Genomic DNA, 23,194 nt, shown 5'->3' on the forward strand with positions numbered 1-23,194 from the left:
AAGAAAGAAAGAAAGAAAGAAAGAAAGAAAGAAAGAAAGAAAGAAAGAAAGAAAGAAAAAGAAAAGAAAAGAAATTTTAAACTCTAATTCCCTGCTTGAAATTTCCTGAATCCCAAAAATGCAGATCTGCAGAAGAGGTGGTCCATTCAGTGATTACAACCTCTCAGGGACAGGTTTTCTTTCCTTCCCACCTCCTGTTCTGCTTAGTGCCAAGACAATGCCTTCTCCTCTGATCTACCTGCAGGTGTATTTATTTGGGGTCTAAGCTTAAAGTTGGAGGTCTTCTATTAGACTCCCCACTTCAAGTTGGGCTTGGGCTTTCATCTCTGCAACTTGCCATTCAAAGCCTAGAAACTCACAGCTTAATTTTATCAAATGCCCTCAGGGAAAATGCAGGTTCTTATACTTAGTTTACCTTCCAGGATCCTGGCTTTTTCTTAAGATGTTGGTTTAGTAAGTCTCTGTTTTCTTGTTAGTTCTTTAATGCTTTGTAAATATTTTAAATATGTTACCCTACATAATAATTGTTTTTAGCTGAGCTGTCTCATCATTACTAGAAATGGAAGACAGAAATATATTTTCTTCTAGGTTTTACCTAGTTTGAATTTAAGATTTAATGTCTTGATTCACTTGACAAATATGGTACATGTTGAGGTTTCTTTGTTATTAGTAATGGTGAGCATATCATATTTTCCATTTATAAATTCTGTTATCCTAAAAAAGCACCTTTACTCCTGAGCCCCTCCTTTAAACTGCTATCTCACTGAGCATAACATGAATTGAAGTTATTTTCACCTTTTACAATTTTTGACCCACTGACCTAACTGATCTCTCAGCAACCTAATAAGTGTTACATGTCACAGCTCCTAATACATGCTGCTGAAAGATCAAACATGCTGTGCCACTAGAGAACCACAGTTAAGAGCAGAGCAGGGTGCTCTATGAGCTGTCATTTTCCTTGTATGTCCTTGTTACAAACAGCATCTGGATAGACACATCCGGGTGAAATTTTGCTGCTAATTTAACCATTTGGTTGCTGAATTGCAAGAGAAGAGCATGTTCAACTTTACCTGATTAGTATTCTCTGACTTAATAATTTTGCAAACTGAATCGCTTTATAAACTAAATACAGAAAAGTTATGATCATGGTCTAGTTTCTAAGCAACCATTTCATTAAGTAAAGCTCCACTTCAGAAAAACATCTGTTTGTCAGTAAGGTTTCTGCTGTCATTATACAATTTCATAGTGAAAAGGCCAGGGTCACCCTGTGCCTCAGTAATCCTTAGTTGTGAAAAGGTCAACAGGGGGTACTACAACAGAGGGAGCCATCGGTTTCAATCTGTGCTAGCCCCTGAACCTTGTTACCATGAAACAAGTCAGTTTTTCTCAACAGCCACATAATTTAAAAACATTATCTTATGATTATAAAACAATAAATGTTCATACTATAAAATGTGAAAAATATAAGAAAAAAGGCATGAAGAAGAAAATAAAAATCACTTGAGTTTTTGACACCTTCACATTAGATCTCATTTCAAAAAGGGGTTCCACTGCTAAAAAAATTATTTGAAAACTACTGGCCACAATCAACTCCATATGGTTTTACCTTTTTCATCTGCAATGAGGATGTTTTCCATAATGGTTAAGGGCTGTGTGTTGAAACAGTTTGGAGATTTATAGAGATAGAGATTTGCTGTTGTTTTAAAAGCAACAGACCCTTGTTTTCACAAGAAATCCTTAGAGGAGACTCAATGACAAGAGAAAAAAGCAGAGCCCTCTAGTTAGAGTGGGGCTGACTAGTGGTCTAAGCCCACCCAGCCTACCCCCTTTCTCACTGATCCTAGGGTCCTATACAACATAGGCATTCATGTGGTCCTGACTGTCTGCAGGCTCCTCCCTGCCACAGTACTGCGCCTTTGCTGTTCCCTCAGTCTGGGGCATTCTTCCCTCCCTTCTTTAATAGGCTCACTCATAATCATCTACCAGATCTCAGCTTATGGGTCACTTTTTCCTTCCCCTCTCTGTCAGGTAAAATGTCCCTAACAAAGGCTCTCATACCACTGTGTAGTTTTTCTCCACAGCACCTGTCAAAGCCACATTTCACCTTTGTTCATGTGATGACTGGATTACTACTTACCTCCCACCATCTCCTCCCCCCCCACCCCCGATCAAATGTAAATTCCACGAAGGCAGGGAATGACTTTTTCTCAGCAATGTACTGAGCATAGCACCCTCACACACACAGTAGGTGCTCAATTAATCTTAATGAATGAATGAATAAACATTTTAAACTATTAAGAAAAAAGAAAATGGCCAAAGATATTTTACAATTTTTTTGCCCTTATCTAAAGTCAGGTTACCAATAATGGAAAATAGAAGTTGGACATCAAGTGCAAACCTGCTTCCAAAAACAGACTTCCCCTAAGAAAGAAAACTTTAGCAATCATGCCCTGGCAGGTGGACAGGACAGATGACCTAATTAGGTCTTTGGTAGCTCAGTGCCTGTGATCCATTCCCTGAGGCTCAATTCATTCCCAATCTTCCAGCTTCCTCAGGGACAGCAGAGACACCACAAGGTCAGGAAAACCGAGTACAAAGGTCTAATATAAGAATCTAAAGATGAGTTGCTAAAACTGTACAGACACCATTTACGTGCACTTTTCCCAAGTGCACCGCCCAAGATCTCGACGTGACCAAAGAAGGAGAAACTGATGCTTCAATCAGTTAAAAATGTTAAACTTATGACTCAGCAACAAAAGGAACTATGTCAGGGTTAATAAAAAATATAATTGGGCTTATTAAGTGTGTGAACAGGTTCACGGATCATCTTAATCACATCTGGTGAGATTAGGAATTTTAATTTGTATTTGAAATAAAGGGACACACAGGCTGCGTGCTGTTTGGTTTGAGAAGAGCAAGGGCAGGGCACCCCTCTAACCACCACCTCAGAGCAGCTCCAGTAAAACAGATGGATTCCTTCTGAGAGTCAAGTAATATCGTACTTAAACATAAGTCTAAGGAGGAAGTTGCTATTTTACTTGTGAGTTCTCTCACTAGTTTATCTTCCTTAACTTGCCTTCAAATTCCAACTTTACTAAAGACAGAGTGGCTCCAGGGCAAAATTTAAATAACTGTTCTGTAGAGAAAGTACTTGTATACACTTTCTTAACAGCCTGTGAAGTTGACATCGAGACAAGGGACTGTCCCACAGCATCTCACAATTGCCTTCTTGGTACTGAATCCTGCCTTTGTGACTGCTGGCTTACATGAATAGGAGGTAAATGAGCCCTGGAAACCAAGAAGTTAAGTATTTACATGTTTAGCTGAAAATGTCAAGATCTACTGGTGCCAGGGCTTAATTTACTGTCCGTGAGAGCAGAGGCCATGATGATTTAAGAAAGGTGAGAAAACGTAATGGAGAGAGAAGGGAAGTGCAGAGAAGGCAGCACTTGACTCTGGAGTTGATTCCAGTCTCCATCCCTCATTGGTTGGCCTTTTAATGGTAACAGCCTGGAACTTCGGTCTCTATGTCTGAAAAATGGGGAGACGAAGACATGGACTCACCGTGTTGTGGTGAGGAGTAAATGAGATGATGTAAGCTACATCTGGTAAGTACTGGTGCTCAATAAATCATGAGTGAAAATAAGAACAAAGGAAGCTTAAGTAATAACCATCAACAAGCATGATACTTTCAAATCCAGGCAGCCCATCACCAAGACATCACCAGTGGACTGCAACAACAGAAAACCTTTAAAGACTCCCTAGAGCCCACAAAGAACGGCTCGGATGCCTTACCTTGGTACTCCAACAGCTTCTGCATTCCAGTCCGATGCCACTGCTCCCCTTCATGCTCACTTCGCTCCACTAACAACTTGAACTGCTTCGCTTCCTCTGTACTTGCTCCACTCCTGCACATCCTCCTGCCTCTGCTTTCCTTTCAGTCTTGACTCCCTCGCCCTAGCTCCACACATCCAAATCCTGCCCATCTGCCCTTCAGAGTCCTACGGGCTCCATGAAAACTACTGTTCCGAATTTTTTAAGTTTATTATTGTATTTTAAAAGTGCAGAATTCAGTGCTTTTTAGGATATTTACAAGGTTATACAACGATCACTCATATCTAATTCCAAAACATTTTCATCACTCAGATCCGTTATCAGTCACTCCAACCATGCCCCTTTCCTCCCATCCTCTGGCAACCACTGATCTACTTTCTATCTCTCTGGCTCTACCTATTCTGGACATTTCATATAAATGGAGTCATACAATGTGTGGCCTTTTGTGTCTAGCTTCTTTCACTTACCGTGTTTTCAAAGTTCATCCATTTTATAGCATGAATCAGTACTTTATTCCTTTTTATTGCCAAATAATATTTCATTGTGTAAGATCTACCACATTTTAGTTATCCATTCATCAGGTGATGAATATTTAGACTGTCTTTATTTTTGGCAATTATGAATAATGCTGCTATGAGCATTCATATATAAGCTCTTGTATGGACATATGTTTTCATTTCTCTTCGGTATGTATCTAGAAGTGGAATTGGTGGGTCATATGGTAACTATGTTTGACTTTTTGAGAGCTGCCAGACTGCTTTCCAGAGCAGCTGCACTGTTCTACAGCTTCCACCAGCAGAGTACGAGGGCTCCGATTTCTCCACAGCCTCATCACTTATATCATTTTAAAGTAAGTTATTTTTAAATGTCATTTATTGGAATCAGAAATGAACAAATATCAAAAGTTCTATACAGAAAGCTACATGTTTACCTGACTCACTCCCTGTGGATAAAGAACCGAAACAGTCATGATCATCAGCAGGAAGAAAGGCAGGCAGTATGAGTCACACACTCACATTCCACTAATGGAAGACGAATTTCAAAGATACACATAAAGATTGCTTAAAAAAAGAATACTGTGCACATTGCCAAATGAGCAAAACCACACACACACACACACACACACACACACACCCAAGCAAATGTGAAATCAGCATATTATTAAGTTATAGAAAGGGTTGATTTATAGTGAAACCATTTCCCATTGGTAGGCCTAGTTCTCCCGAACCTAAGACCACCTGGGAACTCAGCCCTTGTACCTAGGAACAAGAACAATGTGTGCACTGGGACTAATTATTCCTCCCTGTTGCAAGAGCATTATCTTCAGAGCCAGAGAGATTTAAGACTCAAATTCTGATGCTGACACTTAGTATCAATGTTACTTTGGGCTGGTTTATTAACTGCTTTAAGTCTCAGTTCCCTTGTCTGTAAATTAGGGCTAATACCGAACTTGCGAGGTTGCTGTGACTGGCACAGAATAAGCACCTAATAAGTGGTAATTTCTATAATATTGACTGTCATTTCTCTTACATGGCAATTATCCAGGACAATCTTGGGGAGTGAAAATAACTAACGTCGAAGTAGCCAGTTCATCTTTTACTTACAGGTAAAAGTACTAAACTGCTAAATATGCTTTTTTTTTTTTTTTTAAGATTTTATTTATTCATTTGACAGAGAGAGAACAGGGAGCCCGATGCAGGGCTCAATCCCAGGACCCTGAGATCATGACCTGAGCCGAAGGCAGAACCTTATCTGATTGAGCCACCCAGGTGCCCCTAAACTGCTAAATACATTCTGATGCAAATCTGAATGCTTCAATCTTCAACTGATAGAGGAAATCACTGGATAGATATTTGAAAAATGAGGCTAATGTAAAACTCAAGTGTTCTGGGCTTCGAAGTGCAACCTATAACTAGAGGGAGATATACATATGTATCACTGGGGCTGCAGTAAGAGGGTACAGTAGACCGGGAATCCCTAAGAAATGGATCTCCACCATCCTCCCGACTTTTGCAACTGTAGCAAAGTCAATTATTCATCTATAAAAGGATTATCATATCTGCTTTTATTGTATTTCAGGACTGTGGACAGAATCAAAGCTTTCTAGATAATTAAGCATTATTCAATTTTAATAAATATTACTGATAGTCATAATATCTGTTTTTAATGTTAAAAGCACAAAAACAGAGCCAATTTCTACCATTATTTGAAAAATTCTAAAGAAGTAACCAAGTGTATTGGAGAGAAAGGAAGATTTGGAAGCCATGAACAAGGGTTCAAGTTGCTTGCCTGCTATGTCCTCTTAGAAAAAAGACTTCCAGGGCGCCTGGGTGGCTCAGCCAATTAAGCATCTGCCTTTAGCTCAAGTCATGATCCTAAGGTCCTGGGAGCAAGCCCCACATTGGGCTCCTTGCTCAGCGGGAAGCCTGCTTCTCCCTCTGCCTCTGCCTGCCATTCCCCCTGCTTGTGCTCTCTCTCTGTCAAATAAATAAAATCTTAAAGAAAAGAAAAAAGACTTCTGCTATCTAAATCTCAGAATGTTTAGCTATAAAGTGGGAATCTCTTCACGCTGCAAAATTAACTCAATGGATCATGGACCTAAATGTAACTGCGAAAACTATAAAACTCCTGGAAGAAAACACGGAAGTAAATCTTCATTAGCTTGGGTTAGGCAGTGATTTCCTAGAAATGACACCAAAAGTGCAAGCAATAAAGAGAAAAATTGGTAAGCTGAACTTTATCAAAAGTAAAAAGTTTTGTGCTTCAAATGCACCGTTAGTAAGAGAAAACACAACCCACGGGTACTTTGTGCCATTCATATAGTGAGTTAAGAACCTGTTTCCAGAATATATAAAGAACTCTTACAGGTCAATAAAAAGACAAAATATGTAAATTAAAAATGAGCAAAGAATCTAAACAGATATTTTTCCAAAGAAGATAAAGATATAGGCAACAAGCTCATGAAAAGTTGCTCAACATCATCAGTCACTTAAGGAAATGCAAATCAGAGTCACAATGAGATACCACTGCCCACCCATTAAGACGGCTGTAATAAAAAAGACAGAAAATAGTAAGTATTGGGGAGGATGTAGAAAAATTGGAACCCTCTTATATTGCTGATGGGAAAGTAAAATGGGGCAGCCACTTTGGAAAACAGTTTGGCAGTTCCTCAAAAGGTTAAACACAGAGTTACGATATGACCCAGCAATTCTAATCCTAGGTATAAACCCGTAAGAAATGAAAACATATGTCCACACAAAGACTTGTACATAAATGTTCCTAACAGTGTTATTAATAATAGCTTAAAAGTAAAAACAACCCACATATGACATCAACTTATGAATGGGTGGACAAAATGTGGTTAATCTATACAGTGGGACATTCTTCAGCCATAAAAAGGAGTAAGTACCAATCCATGCTATAACATGGACGAACCTCAAAAACATGCAAAGAGAAAGGAGCCAGACACAAGACCATACATAGATTGTATGACTCTTTACATGTAACATCTCAAATAGGCAAATGCATAGACACCAAAAGTAGTTTAGCGGTTCCCAGGGGCTGAGGGTAGTAGGAATGGAAATTCACTAATACTGGATACGGAGTTTCTTTTTGAGATGATGAAAAAGTTCTAAAATTAGATAGTAGTGATAGCTGCACAACTCTCTAAATATACTAAAAACGCTGAACATTTTTTTAAAGATTTTATTTATTTATTTCAGAGAGAGAGAGAGAATGAGAGATAGAAAGCACGAGAGGGAAGAGGGTCAGAGGGAGAAGCAGACTCTCTGCTGAGCAGGGAGCCTGATGTGGGACTTGATCCCGGGACTCCAGGATCATGACCTGAGCCGAAGGCAGTCGCTTAACCGACTGAGCCACCCGGGCACCCAACGCTGAACATTTTAAATTGGGGACTTTAGGTATAAATTATATTTCACAAAAAAAGTTTAAAAAATAGGGATAATCTTCTACCTAGAACTACTTCAAGAATTTACTGAGGCAGCATATACGCGAGACATTTGCTAAATGCTCATTTGTTAATTAGGTGATACAAAAACCAGGTCAGGACATAAAAGTAATCTTCCCATTTCAAGGACATAAATGGAGATGATAAACTTCACAAGACTGCATTCCAAATTTCAATGCCAGATCCAATTAGATGGTCCTTCAAGGGATAGAATTATTTTAAGCTAATGGCTTCCCAACTTAATTTACTTGAGGTAGAAATCTGAGAATGAGATAGGGAGTTCAGCTTCTGACAAGTTAAGACTTGTAATCCTGCTCAGTTTGAAACTCTGTAAAAACAATTTCACCTTGTACCCACCGTCCTCCCGCCCCCTTCCGGGCCTCTTGCCTTCCCCTCCCCTTGGCTCTTTTGTCAGAAATGAAAATTCTTCTCTGAAGAGAAAAGAGGGTAGAAGAGTTGGTGAGATCTGTTTGGGCATGTCAAGACGTCTAGGTTGTCCTCACTACACGCACAGGTATACTTTCACCTCCCATGCTTGGCTCAGAGCCTAGGGTTTTTGTTTTTTGTGTTTTTCTTTTTTTCCCTTTCTCAATGACTCTGGTAGTTTTATCCAAAGATCCTTCTGACACTGACAGGGATCACTTGGATCCCTGAAATGCATCTGTCTCTGGTGTTGCTTTCACAATGCCCTTTAAATAATTGAAAGTGACTGAGAGGATACATGAGCAGATCCACAGTATGATAAATGACCTGACCATAATATCTTACTAGAAGAATATTACTTATTTATCATATTCATTATTGAACATCTATTTCAAAACTGAAATATAAAAAATTCCTCAAACATCTAATATACATTATGGGACCCTCAAGGATATATTTTAACTCCTATTTTGGAAAAGAGGACTTCTACTTTTTACCTTATATACTTCCTTGTCAACTAAATTTTTTAGAACAATGAAAATGCATTAATTTGTGCAACAATAATGATATAACAAAGAATGAAAAAAGAATAATCTAAAAAGGAGAGACACTTAATGGCCATAGTCTAAGATTAGGTCTTCTATTTATAAACTCTGGCTTGAAACTGGAACTCAGGAACTTGGTACATAATTCTCTGCCTGAAGAACTTGCTACCGAGTACCCATTGCGGAGTAGCTGTGGTGAGAACTAAATCAACCATCACTTTCTCAGTAGGACTAAAAGGAGATGCACGTCTTTCATAAAACTAAAATTTAACTCCTAGGGAATTTAGTTCTCAGATTGTTGTGACGCACAGATAATACACACACCAGAAATTCTTATATCAGGTATCAATAAGTATCTGTTGAATGAATGAGTTTATTTAATCCCACTCCGCTCTGCTGGTAGACTGCAAAGTTGGTGAGAAATTATAAAAGAAACCCAATTTATCAACAAGTTAAGCAAAAGATATGTTGTAATTTTCACATGGAGACATTTAGACAGCCCAGAAAAGGAAAACTTTAAACATAGACACATGCGCGCACGCACACACACACTCCCCACAACTAAATGCTACTCAAACCACAGCCCAACACCCCTTGTACTGCAGAACATTTACAAGTAGGCTGGTCTTGTCTGACTGGGAGTCCAAAATGGCTCGGCTCCTGGCATGCTTTATGCCTGGGCAAATGACATTGGCAATGCGGGTGGGAAAATTCAGCTCTTTCCTTTCTTAATGGGAAATTCACCTAAGGCCTTGGCCTTTAAGTGCATGTTACAAACACCAAAACATCAATTAATTCAAACTTGTCCATTGTGGGGAGCTGAGAACAGAAATTACACCTCTACCTCCCATGTTCCTCATTGCCAAATTAGCTACTAACTGATTAGCACGCCAATTAAAATTACTAAAAACAAACATAAAACCAACAGTTCTGATTTTTATAGCAGACCCTAGAGGCTAATGAGCTCAATGGGTTAATCAGCTAAGAAGCTTATTCCAAACAGCAATGTTGCCACATGAGAACGATATACCTCCTCTTCTCCAAAAACGCTGTCCTTAAAAAAAAAAATTAATCAACAAGAAACAACTTATCATAACAGTATTACAGTTTCTTGAGAAAAGTGCCAGGTGACTTATTTTCTGAGACTTAATTATAGGCATTTGAGGTTCTTGCTTCATTGATTTATCTTGCTTCCATAAGTACCATTCATTGTCATGTGACTTCCTGAGCCCCAAGTTTATCTCAATTCCAGGCCTCTTTGCCCATTCACCTGTGGGTAGTTACTTTCTTGAAACTCTCTACTCTTTTGGCTTCTCCTCGCATGAACTTGTCCTTTTACCTCTTTGGGTGGTCACTTTGTCTCCTCTGAGGAATTTTCTTTTTGCCTTTTAACCTAGGCATGACAACTCACTGTTAAAGTGTTCTGTATATAGTAGGTGCACAATAAATGTGTGCTGAATAAAGAATGAATTCCAAGGCTCTGGACTTTATCACTGTATGCTATCCCCTCTGCACTCTCTCTTAAGCTTTAAATACCAGATCTGTACAAAGCGTACCCAAATTATACCAAGAAATAAGTAGCCAATAAAGACCTAAGCATGCCTCGTGTTCACAGAGGACCTTGCCTTTTGCAGACAAACAGAACACGTCAAAGTGAAGGACTGCATTACTGGCTTCAATTCTTCACCTCTCTCTGAATTCATGCCCTCTGCTCTATGACCTGGCAGTATGTCCCACTAAAAGAAAAGAGTTTATTTCTCTACCTCTTGACTTTTGGGCTGGGCTGGGCCACACTGACTTATTTTAGCCAACAGAATGAGGCAGAAGTGATAGGATGCTAGTTCCAAGGTTAGTCCTGAAGAGGCCTTTTGAGTTTATTCTTATTCTCTTACACTTCTGCCATGACCACAATACGCCCCACATGGCCCCTGGGCTAGGGATGACCAGGACCAGGCACAGCAGAGCTACTGCAGCCGGCCCACAGATCTGCAGGGAGAGGCAGAACTGTCCATCCAAACCCAGCCTACATCAGCTGAACTCCATCGGTTCATTCCTTCATGCCTGAGTGATAACAGATGATGGGTGTTTAAACTACTGAGCCTTAGAGTAGTTTGTTACATGGCAGTAACTACCTGATAGCATCTGCCTACTCAAACTCTGGATCTGAGAAGTTACATGTATTACCACATTATCTAGCAGTCTAACAGTAGAAGCAGTAAGTAGTAATATGATGATGATGATGATGATGATGATGATACTAAATTCAAAACAGCTAACCTTATTTGAACACTTACTGTGTGCTAAGCACGTTCCTTTTTAAGATTTTATTTTTGAGAGAAAGAGAGAGAGACAGTGTGTGTGGGGGGGGGAGTGTTTGTGTGTGTGCATGTGCACACACATGACCAGGGATGGGGGGGAGGGTAGAGGAAGAGGGAGAGAGGATCTCAAGCAGACTCCACACTGAGCGCAGAGCCTGATGCCACACTTGATCTCATGACCCTGAGAGCACAACCTGAGCTGAAATCAAGAGTCAGACACTTGACCAACTGAGCCGCTAGCCGCCTCTGTGCTAGGCACATTCAAGGTATTAACTCATTTAATCCTATTAACCTCCCTTTATAGACTTGTTACAATAGAACAGTTTTAGATTTACAGAATTGAGAAGATAGCACAGAGAGTTCTCATATATTGCACACCCAGATGCCCCTATTATTAACTTTTGCATTAGCACTGTACCTTTGTCACAATTAATGAACAAAGAATGACATTTTATTATCAGCTAAACTCCATAATTTACTCAGATTCTCTTTGTTTTTCCCAAATGCCCTTTTTCTGTTCCAGGATCCTATCTACCACATTACATTTAATCACTGTATCTTCTTAAGTTCTGACAGTTTTATCCCTCCCCCACTCTTATTAAATTTTAATTTTTTGGTAACAGTTTAGTGAGATAAAATTCACATGTCATAATATTTGCCAATTTAAAGTATACAATTCAACAGTTCCTACAATACTGACAGAGTTGTGCAATGATCACCACAATCAATTTTAGAATGTTTCCATCACCCCAAAAAGCAATCCTTAGCTATTCAGCTATTAGCTTCAGCTATTACCTCCCAATGCTCTCCCCCTTCCCACCAGCCCTAGGCAACTACTTATCTAGTTTTTGTCTCTATAAATTCTCCTATTCTGAAAAAAAAAATTTTCCCTATTCTGCATGTTTAATATAAAGGAACCATATAATATGTGGTCTTTTGTGACTGGTTTCTTCCACTTATAATGTTTCCAAGGTTCATTCCTGCTATAACATGCTTCAGTATTTTTTTTTTTTTAAGATTTTATTTGTTCATTTGACAGAGAGAGAGACAGCGAGAGAGGGAACACAAGCAGGGGGAGTAGGAGAGGGAGAAGCAGGCCTCCCGCTGAGCAGGGAGCCCAGTGTGGGGCTCGATCCCAGGATCCCGGGATCATGACCTGAGCTGAAGGCACACGCTTAACGACTGAGCCACCCAGCGGCCCCTTCACTATTTCCTTTTTGTAATGACTGAATAATATTCCATTGTGTGGATGAAGTACAGTTTGTTCATTCATCAGTTGATGAATACTTATGTTGTTCCACCTTTTGGCTATTATGAACAATGTTGCTATGAATATTCAGGTACAAGGTTTTGCACGGACCTATGTTTTCAATCCTCCTGAGTACATACCTAGTAGTGAAATTGCTGCATCAAGTGGTAACTCTATGCTTATCTTTTTGACAAACTGCCAGGCTGTTTTCCAAATTAGCTGTACCATTTTACATTTCTATTTAGCCCGCTTTCTACAGATATGAAATTGAAGCCCAGAGATTAAGTAATTTGCCAAAGTCCATACAGCTGAGCAGCAGAGGAATGGAGGTACACCCAGGTGGTCTGTCCCAGAGTTCTAGCTCTTTTTTTTTTTCTTTAAGATTTTACTTATTTACTTGTCAGAGAGAGAAAGAGCACAAGCAGGGGGAGTGGCAGGTACAGGGAGAAGCAGGCTCCCTGCTGAGCAAGGAGCTCGATGTGGGACTCTATCCCAGGACCCTGGGATCATGACCTGAGCCAAAGGCAGACGCTTTAACTGACTGAGCCACCCAGGCGCCCCCAGATTCCCAGCTCTTGATGATTACATTCCACCATTGGAGCCAAGAGAAGCTGTGAGATAAATGACCTCACCATGTCTGATTCTCACCCTTTTAGGAAGGGTGCCTATACTCTACATCCCTGTTCATGACAATCTCTCTGTAGATTTGGAATCCACAACCTTAAAAAAAAAAAAGATGCGGGGGGGCGCCTGGGTGGTTCAGTCGGTTAAGCATCTGCTTTTGGCTCAGGTCATTATCTCAGGGTCCTAGGATCGGCCCCGCATCAGGATCCCTGCTGAGCAGGGAGTCTGGTTCTCCCTCCTCCTCTGCCCCTCCCCCTCACTCATGCGCTCTCTCAAAATAAATAAAATCTTAAAAAAGAAAAAAGATTTGGAATACACAGATTAATGGAGATGGGGAGAACAAAGAATCACAAAAGAGAAATAAAATTATTGCAAAAAACATTTTGATGAAAAATATTATATACTATGAGATTCTTTTAGTTTAAAGGGAAAGCAAAGGTGCATTCTAGCAGTAGTCAAGTACATAAAAGGTTAAGGTAATGAAAGTTCATGTATGAGCCATTTATCACCTCCGTGAATGAGAAGAAATGGGCTTTAATCTATAGAATAATAAAGACTTCCTCATCATTATCAGACACTGAAATTCTATTAGAACCCTTAGGGAACCATCCAGAAATATTATTATTATGACTTAAATTGAGGACTAGCTAGGAGGCAGGAAGATGGACAAAATGACCTTATGGTTCCACAACTTCAGAGATTTTGTGCAAGCATACATGCTACAATCTTTGGTCCACAGACTCCAAGTCCTTTCACCAGGACTAACTTACCCTGAATAGCAGACAGATAAACAAAGGTGTCTTCATGCTCCAAGTTCTCCAAGAATATCTGGAACCACAAAATAGAGCAATGATACGATTCGCAAAGAGCAAGCAAGACATGAGAGCCCCTTAGAGCAGCCTCAAAAGAATAAATGCCTTTCTTCTTGACTTAGCTAGACATTGGTCTGAGTGTAGAATCTTGTAGAGAAAACAGTGTATATGTTTGAAGTCCCCTTTTTATAATTGCTAAAGAAGGGTGGCAAGTTAGGGGGAGATACTTCTTGAAGTGGTTAAGTATATACCAGAAGTAGGCATGGAAAGCAAAATCTGGAAGAAAAATCCTCAACATTTTCTCCACTACTGCCCATGTGGTGGACAATTCTCACCTGTGTCGTGACAGACTACCAGTCATGACACACGAGATGCCATGTTTGGGGCTAGGTCCATTGAAGGTATATTTGCTATAACTTGATCCTTTTCTCTTGCACTCAGAAATATATAGGTATGCAAGTAACAGAGATATTGGACTAAATCTGTTCTAATTTATTTTTTTAAACCTCTTGCAAATTTCGGCACTTCAACTAGTAACAAATTGTTTTCAACAGATTATCTCACAATTTAGGAACGCACCAGGGTGTGTCAACTGCAGAGGATAGGGCTTATCTAGAAGATACGACAGCAACATGATAAGTTTAGGCCCTAATATGAGGGCCAGAGAAAGATAGTGGCCATGTGCTCATGTGCTTCCCGCTTGGTATCTGGAGGAGGATGAGGTGTCTGTTCCATATATAGTGATGCATCCTTTGCTGGCACAGTGATTCTTGATACCAACTTGGTGCTGCCGGTCTCACAACGGCAGCACGTTAGGAAGAACCTAAATTAGTTAAACTGGAAAGAGGGCCAGGTTGGAAGGGTAGAGGGAATCATGTAAGTAAAGGAAGCTTAATCCAGGGTAGTGGCCAAGGGAATAAAGAGGAAGAGATGGAGATATATTTGAGAGACTTCTTGGAAAAATAATTGATGGACCTGACCAATCATGCACAGAAGATGAAGGTTAAATAAGTTAAAGAAAATTCCAAAGATGTTTATAGCATTCACCATCTAAAGAGCTGTATGAAGGGCTGTTTGAATGATTACTCAAAGGAGATATATACTTTGAGGTTTTCAGCAATATTTCAATGGCAGCAAATCCTTGGCACATTTCCAGGCCTTGGTTGTTTCATCTATAAAATGGGGATAATACTAATACTATAGCTGTTATGAGGACTAGAGATAATATCTGAGAGATACAGGACCTGGCTCAATAAACAGCAATTATTATTATTATTATTAACTTATTTGAGGGGGGAGGGGAAGAGGGAAAGGGATAGAGAAACTCAAGCAACCTCTGCACTGAGCACAGAGCCAGAGGTGGATCTCACAACCCTGAGATTGTGACCTGAGCCAAAACCAAGAGTCGGATGCTTAACCGACTGAGCCACCCAGGCGCCCCCAACAGCAGTTATTATTATGACACTATTGGTTCTAATACTTTAGTCACTAAAGATAAATATTTTCAATCAGAATTATAACTCTTAATTTAATGGCTAAAGTGTACGAAAGAGATGATGATAATAATAATGATGGTGATGATGATGATGATAGTAATGACAGTGAACCTTTACAAGATGCTCATTATGTGCCGATCACTCTAACTAGTGCTTTACATAGACTGTTTTTTTTCCCCAAGGGGTCAGCAGGGCTGCATTCATTCCCTCTAAAGTCTCTTATTTTTATTTTTTAATTTATTTTAAGTAAGCTCTATGCCCAACGTGGGGCTTGAACTAACAACCCCGAGATCAAGAGTTGCCTGCTCTACCAACTAATTCAGCTAGATGCCCCTACATAGACTATTTTATTTTAAATCTTTCTTTCTTTTATTTTTTTAAAGATTTTAAGTAATCATTACCCCCAGTGTGGGGTTCAAACTCACAACCCCGAGATCAAGAGCTGTATGCTGTACCGACTAAGCCAGCCAGGAGCCCCTACGTCTTGCAACATAAAGTGGGTCCTATTGTTATTACCCTCATTTTACAGATGTAGAAACCGAGACTCAAAAAATTTAAATGACTTGTCCAAGAAACTGATCTGCGATTTGATCAGTAGTCTCTTAATCTCTAACCCATACTGAGGTCAGGAAAATTCCCATAAAAGGGAAAAGATCCTCAGCTAAGCATACATTTTCTGTCACATACATCTCCGAAGTAAAGAACAGCTTCTTCACTGTGATGGAGGGAGAAGGCAGGGAGGTTGGGGGGCGGGGGAAGGCCCAGTTCTGCACAATTCCCCTCTTAAAAGGGGCCCAGAAAAAACAGGTGGCTTCTTGGGAATTTGCTCATGGTGTTCCATCCCCTTTTCTTTCCTGTTCATGCTCAGCTGAGCGGTCTCAGTCTTGCCTCCTCGGAACAATTAAAATTTCCCTCAAGGGAGTCCAGGGCCGTGCTTGATACACAGTCAAGTCTCCTGCAAAGCTGCCCCACTCTGTGTGCCTGTGGTTTGCCAGTGTGTTCTACTCACCTTGAGAAGCTTCTCCTGCATCTCAAGGGCTTTTGTTTCTCTCCGCTCTATCCAACAGGAAAGACTTCGCAGAGCAGCAGCCCGGGTTGGAATTTGAGGATCATAAGCTGATAAGAGAATCTCCTGGAGCTGGTCTGTGGTTACACTTCCAGATTTCTGGTTTGTAGTAGTTCTGGGCTCACTGACCTCCTGAGGAATGAGTGGAGCATCAGATTGCAGGCCCGTTTGTTTGGATTTCTCATGGCTTTGCTGTTGTTGGAGGTGGGACTCATCAGTGTAACTTTCATGACTGGTTTGTTGCTGCTCTTCTATCTCCCCTTCTGGATTCTTTCTGTTCAGGGTACTCTGGGCAGCCACACTGACAGCCTCAGTGGAAAAGGCCCCATGGGTAGAGATGGTGATACGGAGATCGGCAGCAAGCTCCTGGATGACAGGGTCAGGGTACACCTCAGAGACCTTCTCCAGCAAAGGCAGCAATTGCTTCAGGAGAGCAAAACCACTTGACTTCAACTACAAAATGAAATGAAAAATGCCAAACCGAAATTAATATAACAGATGTTAATAATGCCTAAGCACAAGGAAACATTCTGAGTAAGAGGGGCAGGAAGCGTACCTTATTCATGGTGTAATCAGCATAGTCTACCACTCAGTAACTATTGTTGAATAATTATAGCTAACACTTATTAAATACTTACCCTGAGCAGGTACTTTTCTGAGTTAAAAATATACCAGTGAGGCATATGATTACACTTAATTTTTACAACCTGGTGGGAAAAACATGGTTATCTTATGGTTTTAATTTGCTTTAGCCAGACTACCTACCAGGGTTATTAAGCATCCTTTCATGTTTATTGGCTGTCTGCATTTCTTTTTCTGTGAACAGCCTGTTTATAACCTTTGTACACATTTACCTATTACAGCTATTCTTACCATATCAGATTTTAATAGTCATATGGTGAAATTCTTTTCCAGATTATTATATTTTGACTTTTATTAATCTTTTTTATTGTATTATTTTTTTATCTCTATGTACCTTTTGCTATAAAAAGATGACTTAATATTAGCAAAGTACTGGGCGCCTGGGTGGCTCAGATGGTTAAGCATCTGCCTTCAGCTCAGGTCATTAACCCAGGGTCCTGGGATCGGGTCCCGCATCGGGCTCCCTGCTCCTTGGGAGCCTGCTTCTCCCTCTGCCTCTCTCTCTCTCTCTCTCTCTCATGAATAAATCAAAATAAAAAAAAATATTAGCAAAGTACTTAGTGCCCGACATACAGTAAATGCTATGTAAATGTTTTAAGACAAAATACGATAAACAAAAGAATACCCACATATTCATACCCCTATGATCCTAGCTATGATTACTATCTTGATTATAAACGGGGGAAACTGAAACACAGAACAGCTAAGTAAAATATACAAGGTCACACAACTGGAAGATGGTAAGATATGAATTCAGTAAATCTGGCTCCAGATTCTACCCTCTCACCTAATACCCTACACGTCTCAACTGAACAAATAAAGCAGCTTTTAACTACATTTTCTAAAGTGGCTGGTCAGCATTCAAGGACATCACAGGTCTGGAAGGGACTGGGACAATAACTGGCAAAAGAGAATTTTTCCCAGAAAGTGAGAGTGAAAATTACATAAGGTTTTATTCTCTCTAGAAACTTTGTGCATAATGCCACATGCCTTCCTACGAAAAGTGCATGTGCAGTCAGTAGAGAAACAAGAAGCAATGACAGGGGTGCCTGGGTGGCTCAGTCATTAAACGTCTGCCTTAGGCTCAGGTCATGATCCCAGGGTCCTGGGATAGAGCCCCACATCGGGCTCCCTGCTCTACGGGAAGGCTGCTTCTCCCACTCCCCCTGCTTGTGTTCCCTCTCTCGCTGTGTCTCTCTCTGTCAAATGTATAAATAAAATCTTAAAAAAAAAAAAAGAAGCAATGATAATCCCTTTCTGTTTGAAAACACTAGGAATATTATCATATGGGGCTTCATTAGTCCCTGATATTTGAAAACCTTGCAGGTCTTAAATCGATTTTTTTTAGAACAAGGCGGGGTATTTATTACTTACTCATTCAATCACTTCATTATCCAACCAACCAACCAACCAACCGTCTTTGTAGGACCTATATAACATTCTCATTTAAATTCTACATCCACAGAACTATTACTGTTTATTTTCCCCACCGCTTTCCTTCCAAGTAAATAAAAACTTGAAGTTCATGTCAGGCTTGTATGTGTAGAATTTCACCATACATTCCCCTCACATTTCTTTGTTTAAACAATTAGGAACCATGCAAAATGGACAGAAGGTAAATTTTCTAGCTTTGCAACATACATTAACCCATCTGCATGGGTACAGCTAACCGTTCCAATATTACTATATCTTAAAGGGAGAAGAGAATATGTATGTCCAGAATAAAAGTATATGTTATCTAAGAAAAGGGCCAATTTCATCAGGAATCTGTGGAACTGGGAAAGATATTTTAGTAATAGATAGTAATATTTAGATAATTTTGTGAGTGTTATCATTATGCCAGACTTCATTCAGTAGTATTCCTCTGTAGTATTATGGACATTTGTTTTTTCTTTAAGCACCTGAAATGGGAATATCTACTTATAGCTACAATGTATGGCCTCTTTTTCAGCTGTATACAATAATTTCTTCTTAAAAAAAAAAAGATAAATAGACCAATGGAACAAATAGAGAACCCAGAAAGAGACCTATAGCCAACTGATCCTTTAAATTTTTTTTAACTGAAGTACAGTTGACACACGATGTTACATTAGTTTCATGTGTGCAACACAGTGATTCCAGCATAGTCCACTGATCTCTGACAAAGGTGCAAAGTTAACAGAATGTAGAAAAGATAAGGCTTTCCAACAAGTGGTGCTTGAACAACTAGACATTGATGTGCAAAAAAATGAAAAATTTTTTTCAGTGCAAGAAGGTGTTTTTATTATAGCACAGGGACAGGATCCGTAGGCAGAAAGAGCTGCCAAAAAACGAATTTAGACACAGACTTTACACTATCACAAAAATTAACTCAAAATGGATCACAGACTTAAATGCAAAATGCAAAACTATAAATTCTTAGCAGATAACAAAAGAGAAACTCATCTAGATGACTTTGGGTATGGCACTGACTTTTTTAGACAAATTACCAAAGGAAAAAATCCATGAGAGAAATAACTGATAAACTAGATTTCATTAAAATTTAAAAATTTTTTAACTTTTACTCTACAAAAGACAATGTCAAGAGAAAGACAAGCCACAGACTAAGAGGAAATATTTGCAAAAGACACATCTGATAAAGTTCTTTGTGTATCTAAAAGACACAAAGAACGCTTAAAACTCAACAATAAAACAACCCAATTTACAAATGGGCAAAAGATCTGACAGACACCTCACCAAAGAAGATATATTAGATATACAGCACATGAAGAGATGCTCAACATCGCTTGTCATCAGAGAATTGCAAATTAAAACAGGATACCATTACACACTTCTTAAAATGACTAAAATCCAAAACACTGACAATACCACATGCTGGTGAGGATGTGAAGCAAGAGGAGCTCTCATTCATTGTTGGTGGGAATGCAAAATGGTACAGCTACTTTTGCAAGACAGTTTGGCAGTTTCTTACAAAACTAAACATACTCTTACCATATGCTCCAGCAACTGAGCTCCTTGGTATTTACCCAAATGACTTGAAAACTTATGTCCATACAAAAACCTACACATCGATGTTTATAGCAGCTTCATTCATAATTGCCAAAACTCGGAGGCAACCAAGATGTCCTTTAGTAGGTGAAGGGAAAGATAGATTGTGGTACATCCAGACCATGGAATATTATTCAGCACTAAAAAGAAATGAGCTATCAAATCTGAAAGACACGGAAGAACCTTAAATGCATATTACTAAGTGAAAGCAGCCAGTATGGAAAGGCTACAAAGTATATGATCCCAACTAAATTACATTCTGGAAAAGACAAAACTGCGGAAAGTAAAGAGATCAGTGGTTGCCAAGGGTTTGATGGGAAAGATGAATAGGCAGAGCACAAAGAATTTTAAGGGCAGTGAAACTATTCTGAATGATATTATAATAATAGATACATGTCATTATCCATTTGTCAAAACCCATAGAGTGTACAATACCAAGAGTGAACCATAATGTAAACTACAGACTATGAGTGACAATGATGTGCCAATGTAGGGTCACTGATAGTAATAAACGTATCTCTCCTGTGCAGAATGTTGCTAGTGGGGGAGGCTGTGCTCTGTGGGGCAGGAGGTATGTGGGAAATCTCTCTACCTCCTGCTTAATTTTGCTATGCACCTAAAACTGCTCTAAAAAAATAGTCTAGGGGCACCTGGGTGGCTCAGTAGTTAAGCATCTGCCTTCGGCTCAGGTCATGATCCCAGGGTCCTGGGATCGAGTCCCGCATCGGGCTCTCTGCTCGGCGGAAGGCCTGCTTCTCCCTCTCCCACTCCCCCTGCTTGTGTTTCCTCTCTCACTGTCTCTCTGTCAAATAATAAATAAATAAAAATCTTTTAAATTAAAAAAAGGAAGTCTAATAATAAAAAATCCAACTATCTTTTCTTCCAATTTTCAAACTTCTTAGTCATTGTGGGATTCATCTTATTCATTGGGTAACTTCTCTAATCATCATAGGCAAGTAGGTGGATTCTGACTCAAATAGTTTATAAGGCTTAAGATTAAAGTTATGCATTCCTTCAGCTTCATAAGCCTATAGATTTTCCACTATGAGAATAATCAGGGAAATCCAAGACTACAGGTGCCAACTATTTTGTTCATAAATGTTCAAAATATTTTTGAGGTATAAAGTAATATGCATTTAATTGATAGATGAGAAAATGGAACCACTGAGTCATTATTATTATTTTTTTAAAGATTTTATTTATTAATTTGACAGAGAGAGAGAAAGAGCAGGAACACACTCGATCTCAGGACTCTGGAATCATGACCTGAGCCGACGGCAGATGCTTAACGACTGAGCCACCCAGGCGCCCTATTAATTATTTTTCAAGGGTCACCGAGGCCATATCAAAATTGAGAATTAACCATATAGCCCTCATTTCTACTCCTGTCATGCTTCTCAGCACAGATCTCATATCCAGACTTCAGAATTCTGCGTAGAAGGCCCTGAGGCCTGAAGCCCACAAGTGAGTGAGATTCCTTTATCTGGCTGTGTCTCTTCCAGAGTCTCTGGAATACTTCAGAAGTGGAATGAGCAGAGCTATGCCAGCCTACGTCTATGATTTCTTTCAGGGTGTCAGGAATGAACCAGTTAGATGGGGAGTTGTTCTGAATTTCTGCAAGTTTTCAAATTCAAGAACTGGAGCTTGGACCAGTAGGATGGGATTAAGGGTGGTGAGTGGTGGAAGGGAGCATGTCTGCAGAGGTAAACATATGAGAACCAACTGACAGTCAGAGGAGGGCATGTGTCCACTGAAAAAGTCCCACATGAGCCTTTACAAAGCTCACCTAAGGGGCATACAAATTCTCATCCTGCCTTGTCATGCTCCAGTGAGAATCACTATTTTGGAAGAATCCAAAGGTCTCATCCAGCAATAAAATGCTGACCTAAAAATTCCTAATTCCAAAAAATACTTATGTTTATTCTTTGTGTTCTTACTTCTGTATATCATCTATGTTTCTTCAGATATTTAGCTGAGCAGTTCACATGTCCAGTTCTTATTTCTGACATCACTGAATTTATTTACAACTGGTATTTTTATTTTGGTTCTAAGTCAGCATGCAGTACAGCCTGTTTTATAATGAGCGACACATGAGATACAGAAATATGAATCTTTTCTAAAAAAATTAAGAATTCACTGGCTTAATCACAGCCACCAGAAGGTAAGCTCCATGAGGACAAAGAGGCACATGATAAATATTTCCTGAATGAGTTCACTCTATGATAGTCTCCGAAAATGAAAATGTGGTATGAGATCCCAGGATGTGGGTTCGAGTCCCAGCCCCACCACCCTGAGCCTCAAAGCTCACATCAGCTCTATGCAGCAGTGTGTTAGGGTACCTGATGGGACCTGGAACATCATTAAGAAACTGCTTCCTAAGGGGACAGGAAGTTACAACATCACACTTTCACTAATGACCAACCCTGAAATTTAGAAAATGAGTTTGGAATAACACTTGTCTTGTTAGCAGTCTTAGACCTACACTTTCTCCAAATTAACTCCTCTTCCCAGACACTATGTTCTAATAATCAACTTAATTACATAAATTAGAAAGGAAAGAAAGGTTTAAATGTTGTTCGATTCTGTTTCATTATCTAAAACAATGAACTCTCTGGGCGCCTGGGTGGCTCAGATGGTTAAGCGTCTGCCTTCGGCTCAGGTCATGATCCCAGGGTCCTGGGATCGAGTCCCGCATCAGGCTCCCTGCTCCTTGGGAGCCTGCTTCTCCCTCTGCTTCTCTCTCTCTCTCTCTCCTCCTCTGTCTCTCATGAATAAATAAATAAAATCTTTAAAAAAATAAAAAAATAAAAAAATAAAAAATAAAACAATGAACTCTAAACAGGGGTAGATACAATATAATCTAGACTCTGAAGCAAAGGCTTTTGCCTGACAATGACGATCTGAAAACATAATTAAGAATCACAACTTTTTTTCTAAAACAAAACAGAAAACCCAGCATTTCTATAGAAGCCCCTTATGAATCCATGAATCAAACAGGAAAAAAAAAAAAAACTAATAGATCTAGGGCAAAAGTAAAGGGGTGACATGTTTAAGTTCACTTAACTAAATGCAAAGTCAGAGTAATCCAGGATGTAATCAGTGAGTCAGGATGGCTCACGGAAGGGCAGGGACAGGTAAGGACATACATTTTTATCAGCCAGGTGAATCTCTCTTAAAACATGACTAATTTA

At 39.6% G+C, this 23,194-nt stretch overlaps 1 protein-coding gene across 2 annotated transcripts in view; it reads right to left on the reverse strand.

Annotated features, from left to right (window-relative positions):
* The window catches only part of TANGO6 (transport and golgi organization 6 homolog), a 194,521-nt gene that overhangs the window by 107,084 nt on the left and 64,243 nt on the right, over positions 1-23,194 (reverse strand). For both annotated transcript variants that reach the window (XM_073880079.1, XM_025888967.2), the window contains exons 13-14: positions 16,278-16,787; positions 13,731-13,788 (exon numbers count right to left, since the gene is read on the reverse strand). In XM_073880079.1, coding sequence (XP_073736180.1) covers positions 13,731-13,788; positions 16,278-16,787 — 568 coding nt within the window. The remainder of the gene's footprint in view (positions 1-13,730; positions 13,789-16,277; positions 16,788-23,194) is intronic.

The sequence above is a fragment of the Callorhinus ursinus genome, unplaced genomic scaffold (assembly GCF_003265705.2).
Source record: "Callorhinus ursinus isolate GAN/ISIS: 27379988/994484 unplaced genomic scaffold, GSC_fseal_2.0 scaffold37, whole genome shotgun sequence".
NCBI classification, from domain to species: Eukaryota; Metazoa; Chordata; class Mammalia; order Carnivora; family Otariidae; genus Callorhinus; species Callorhinus ursinus.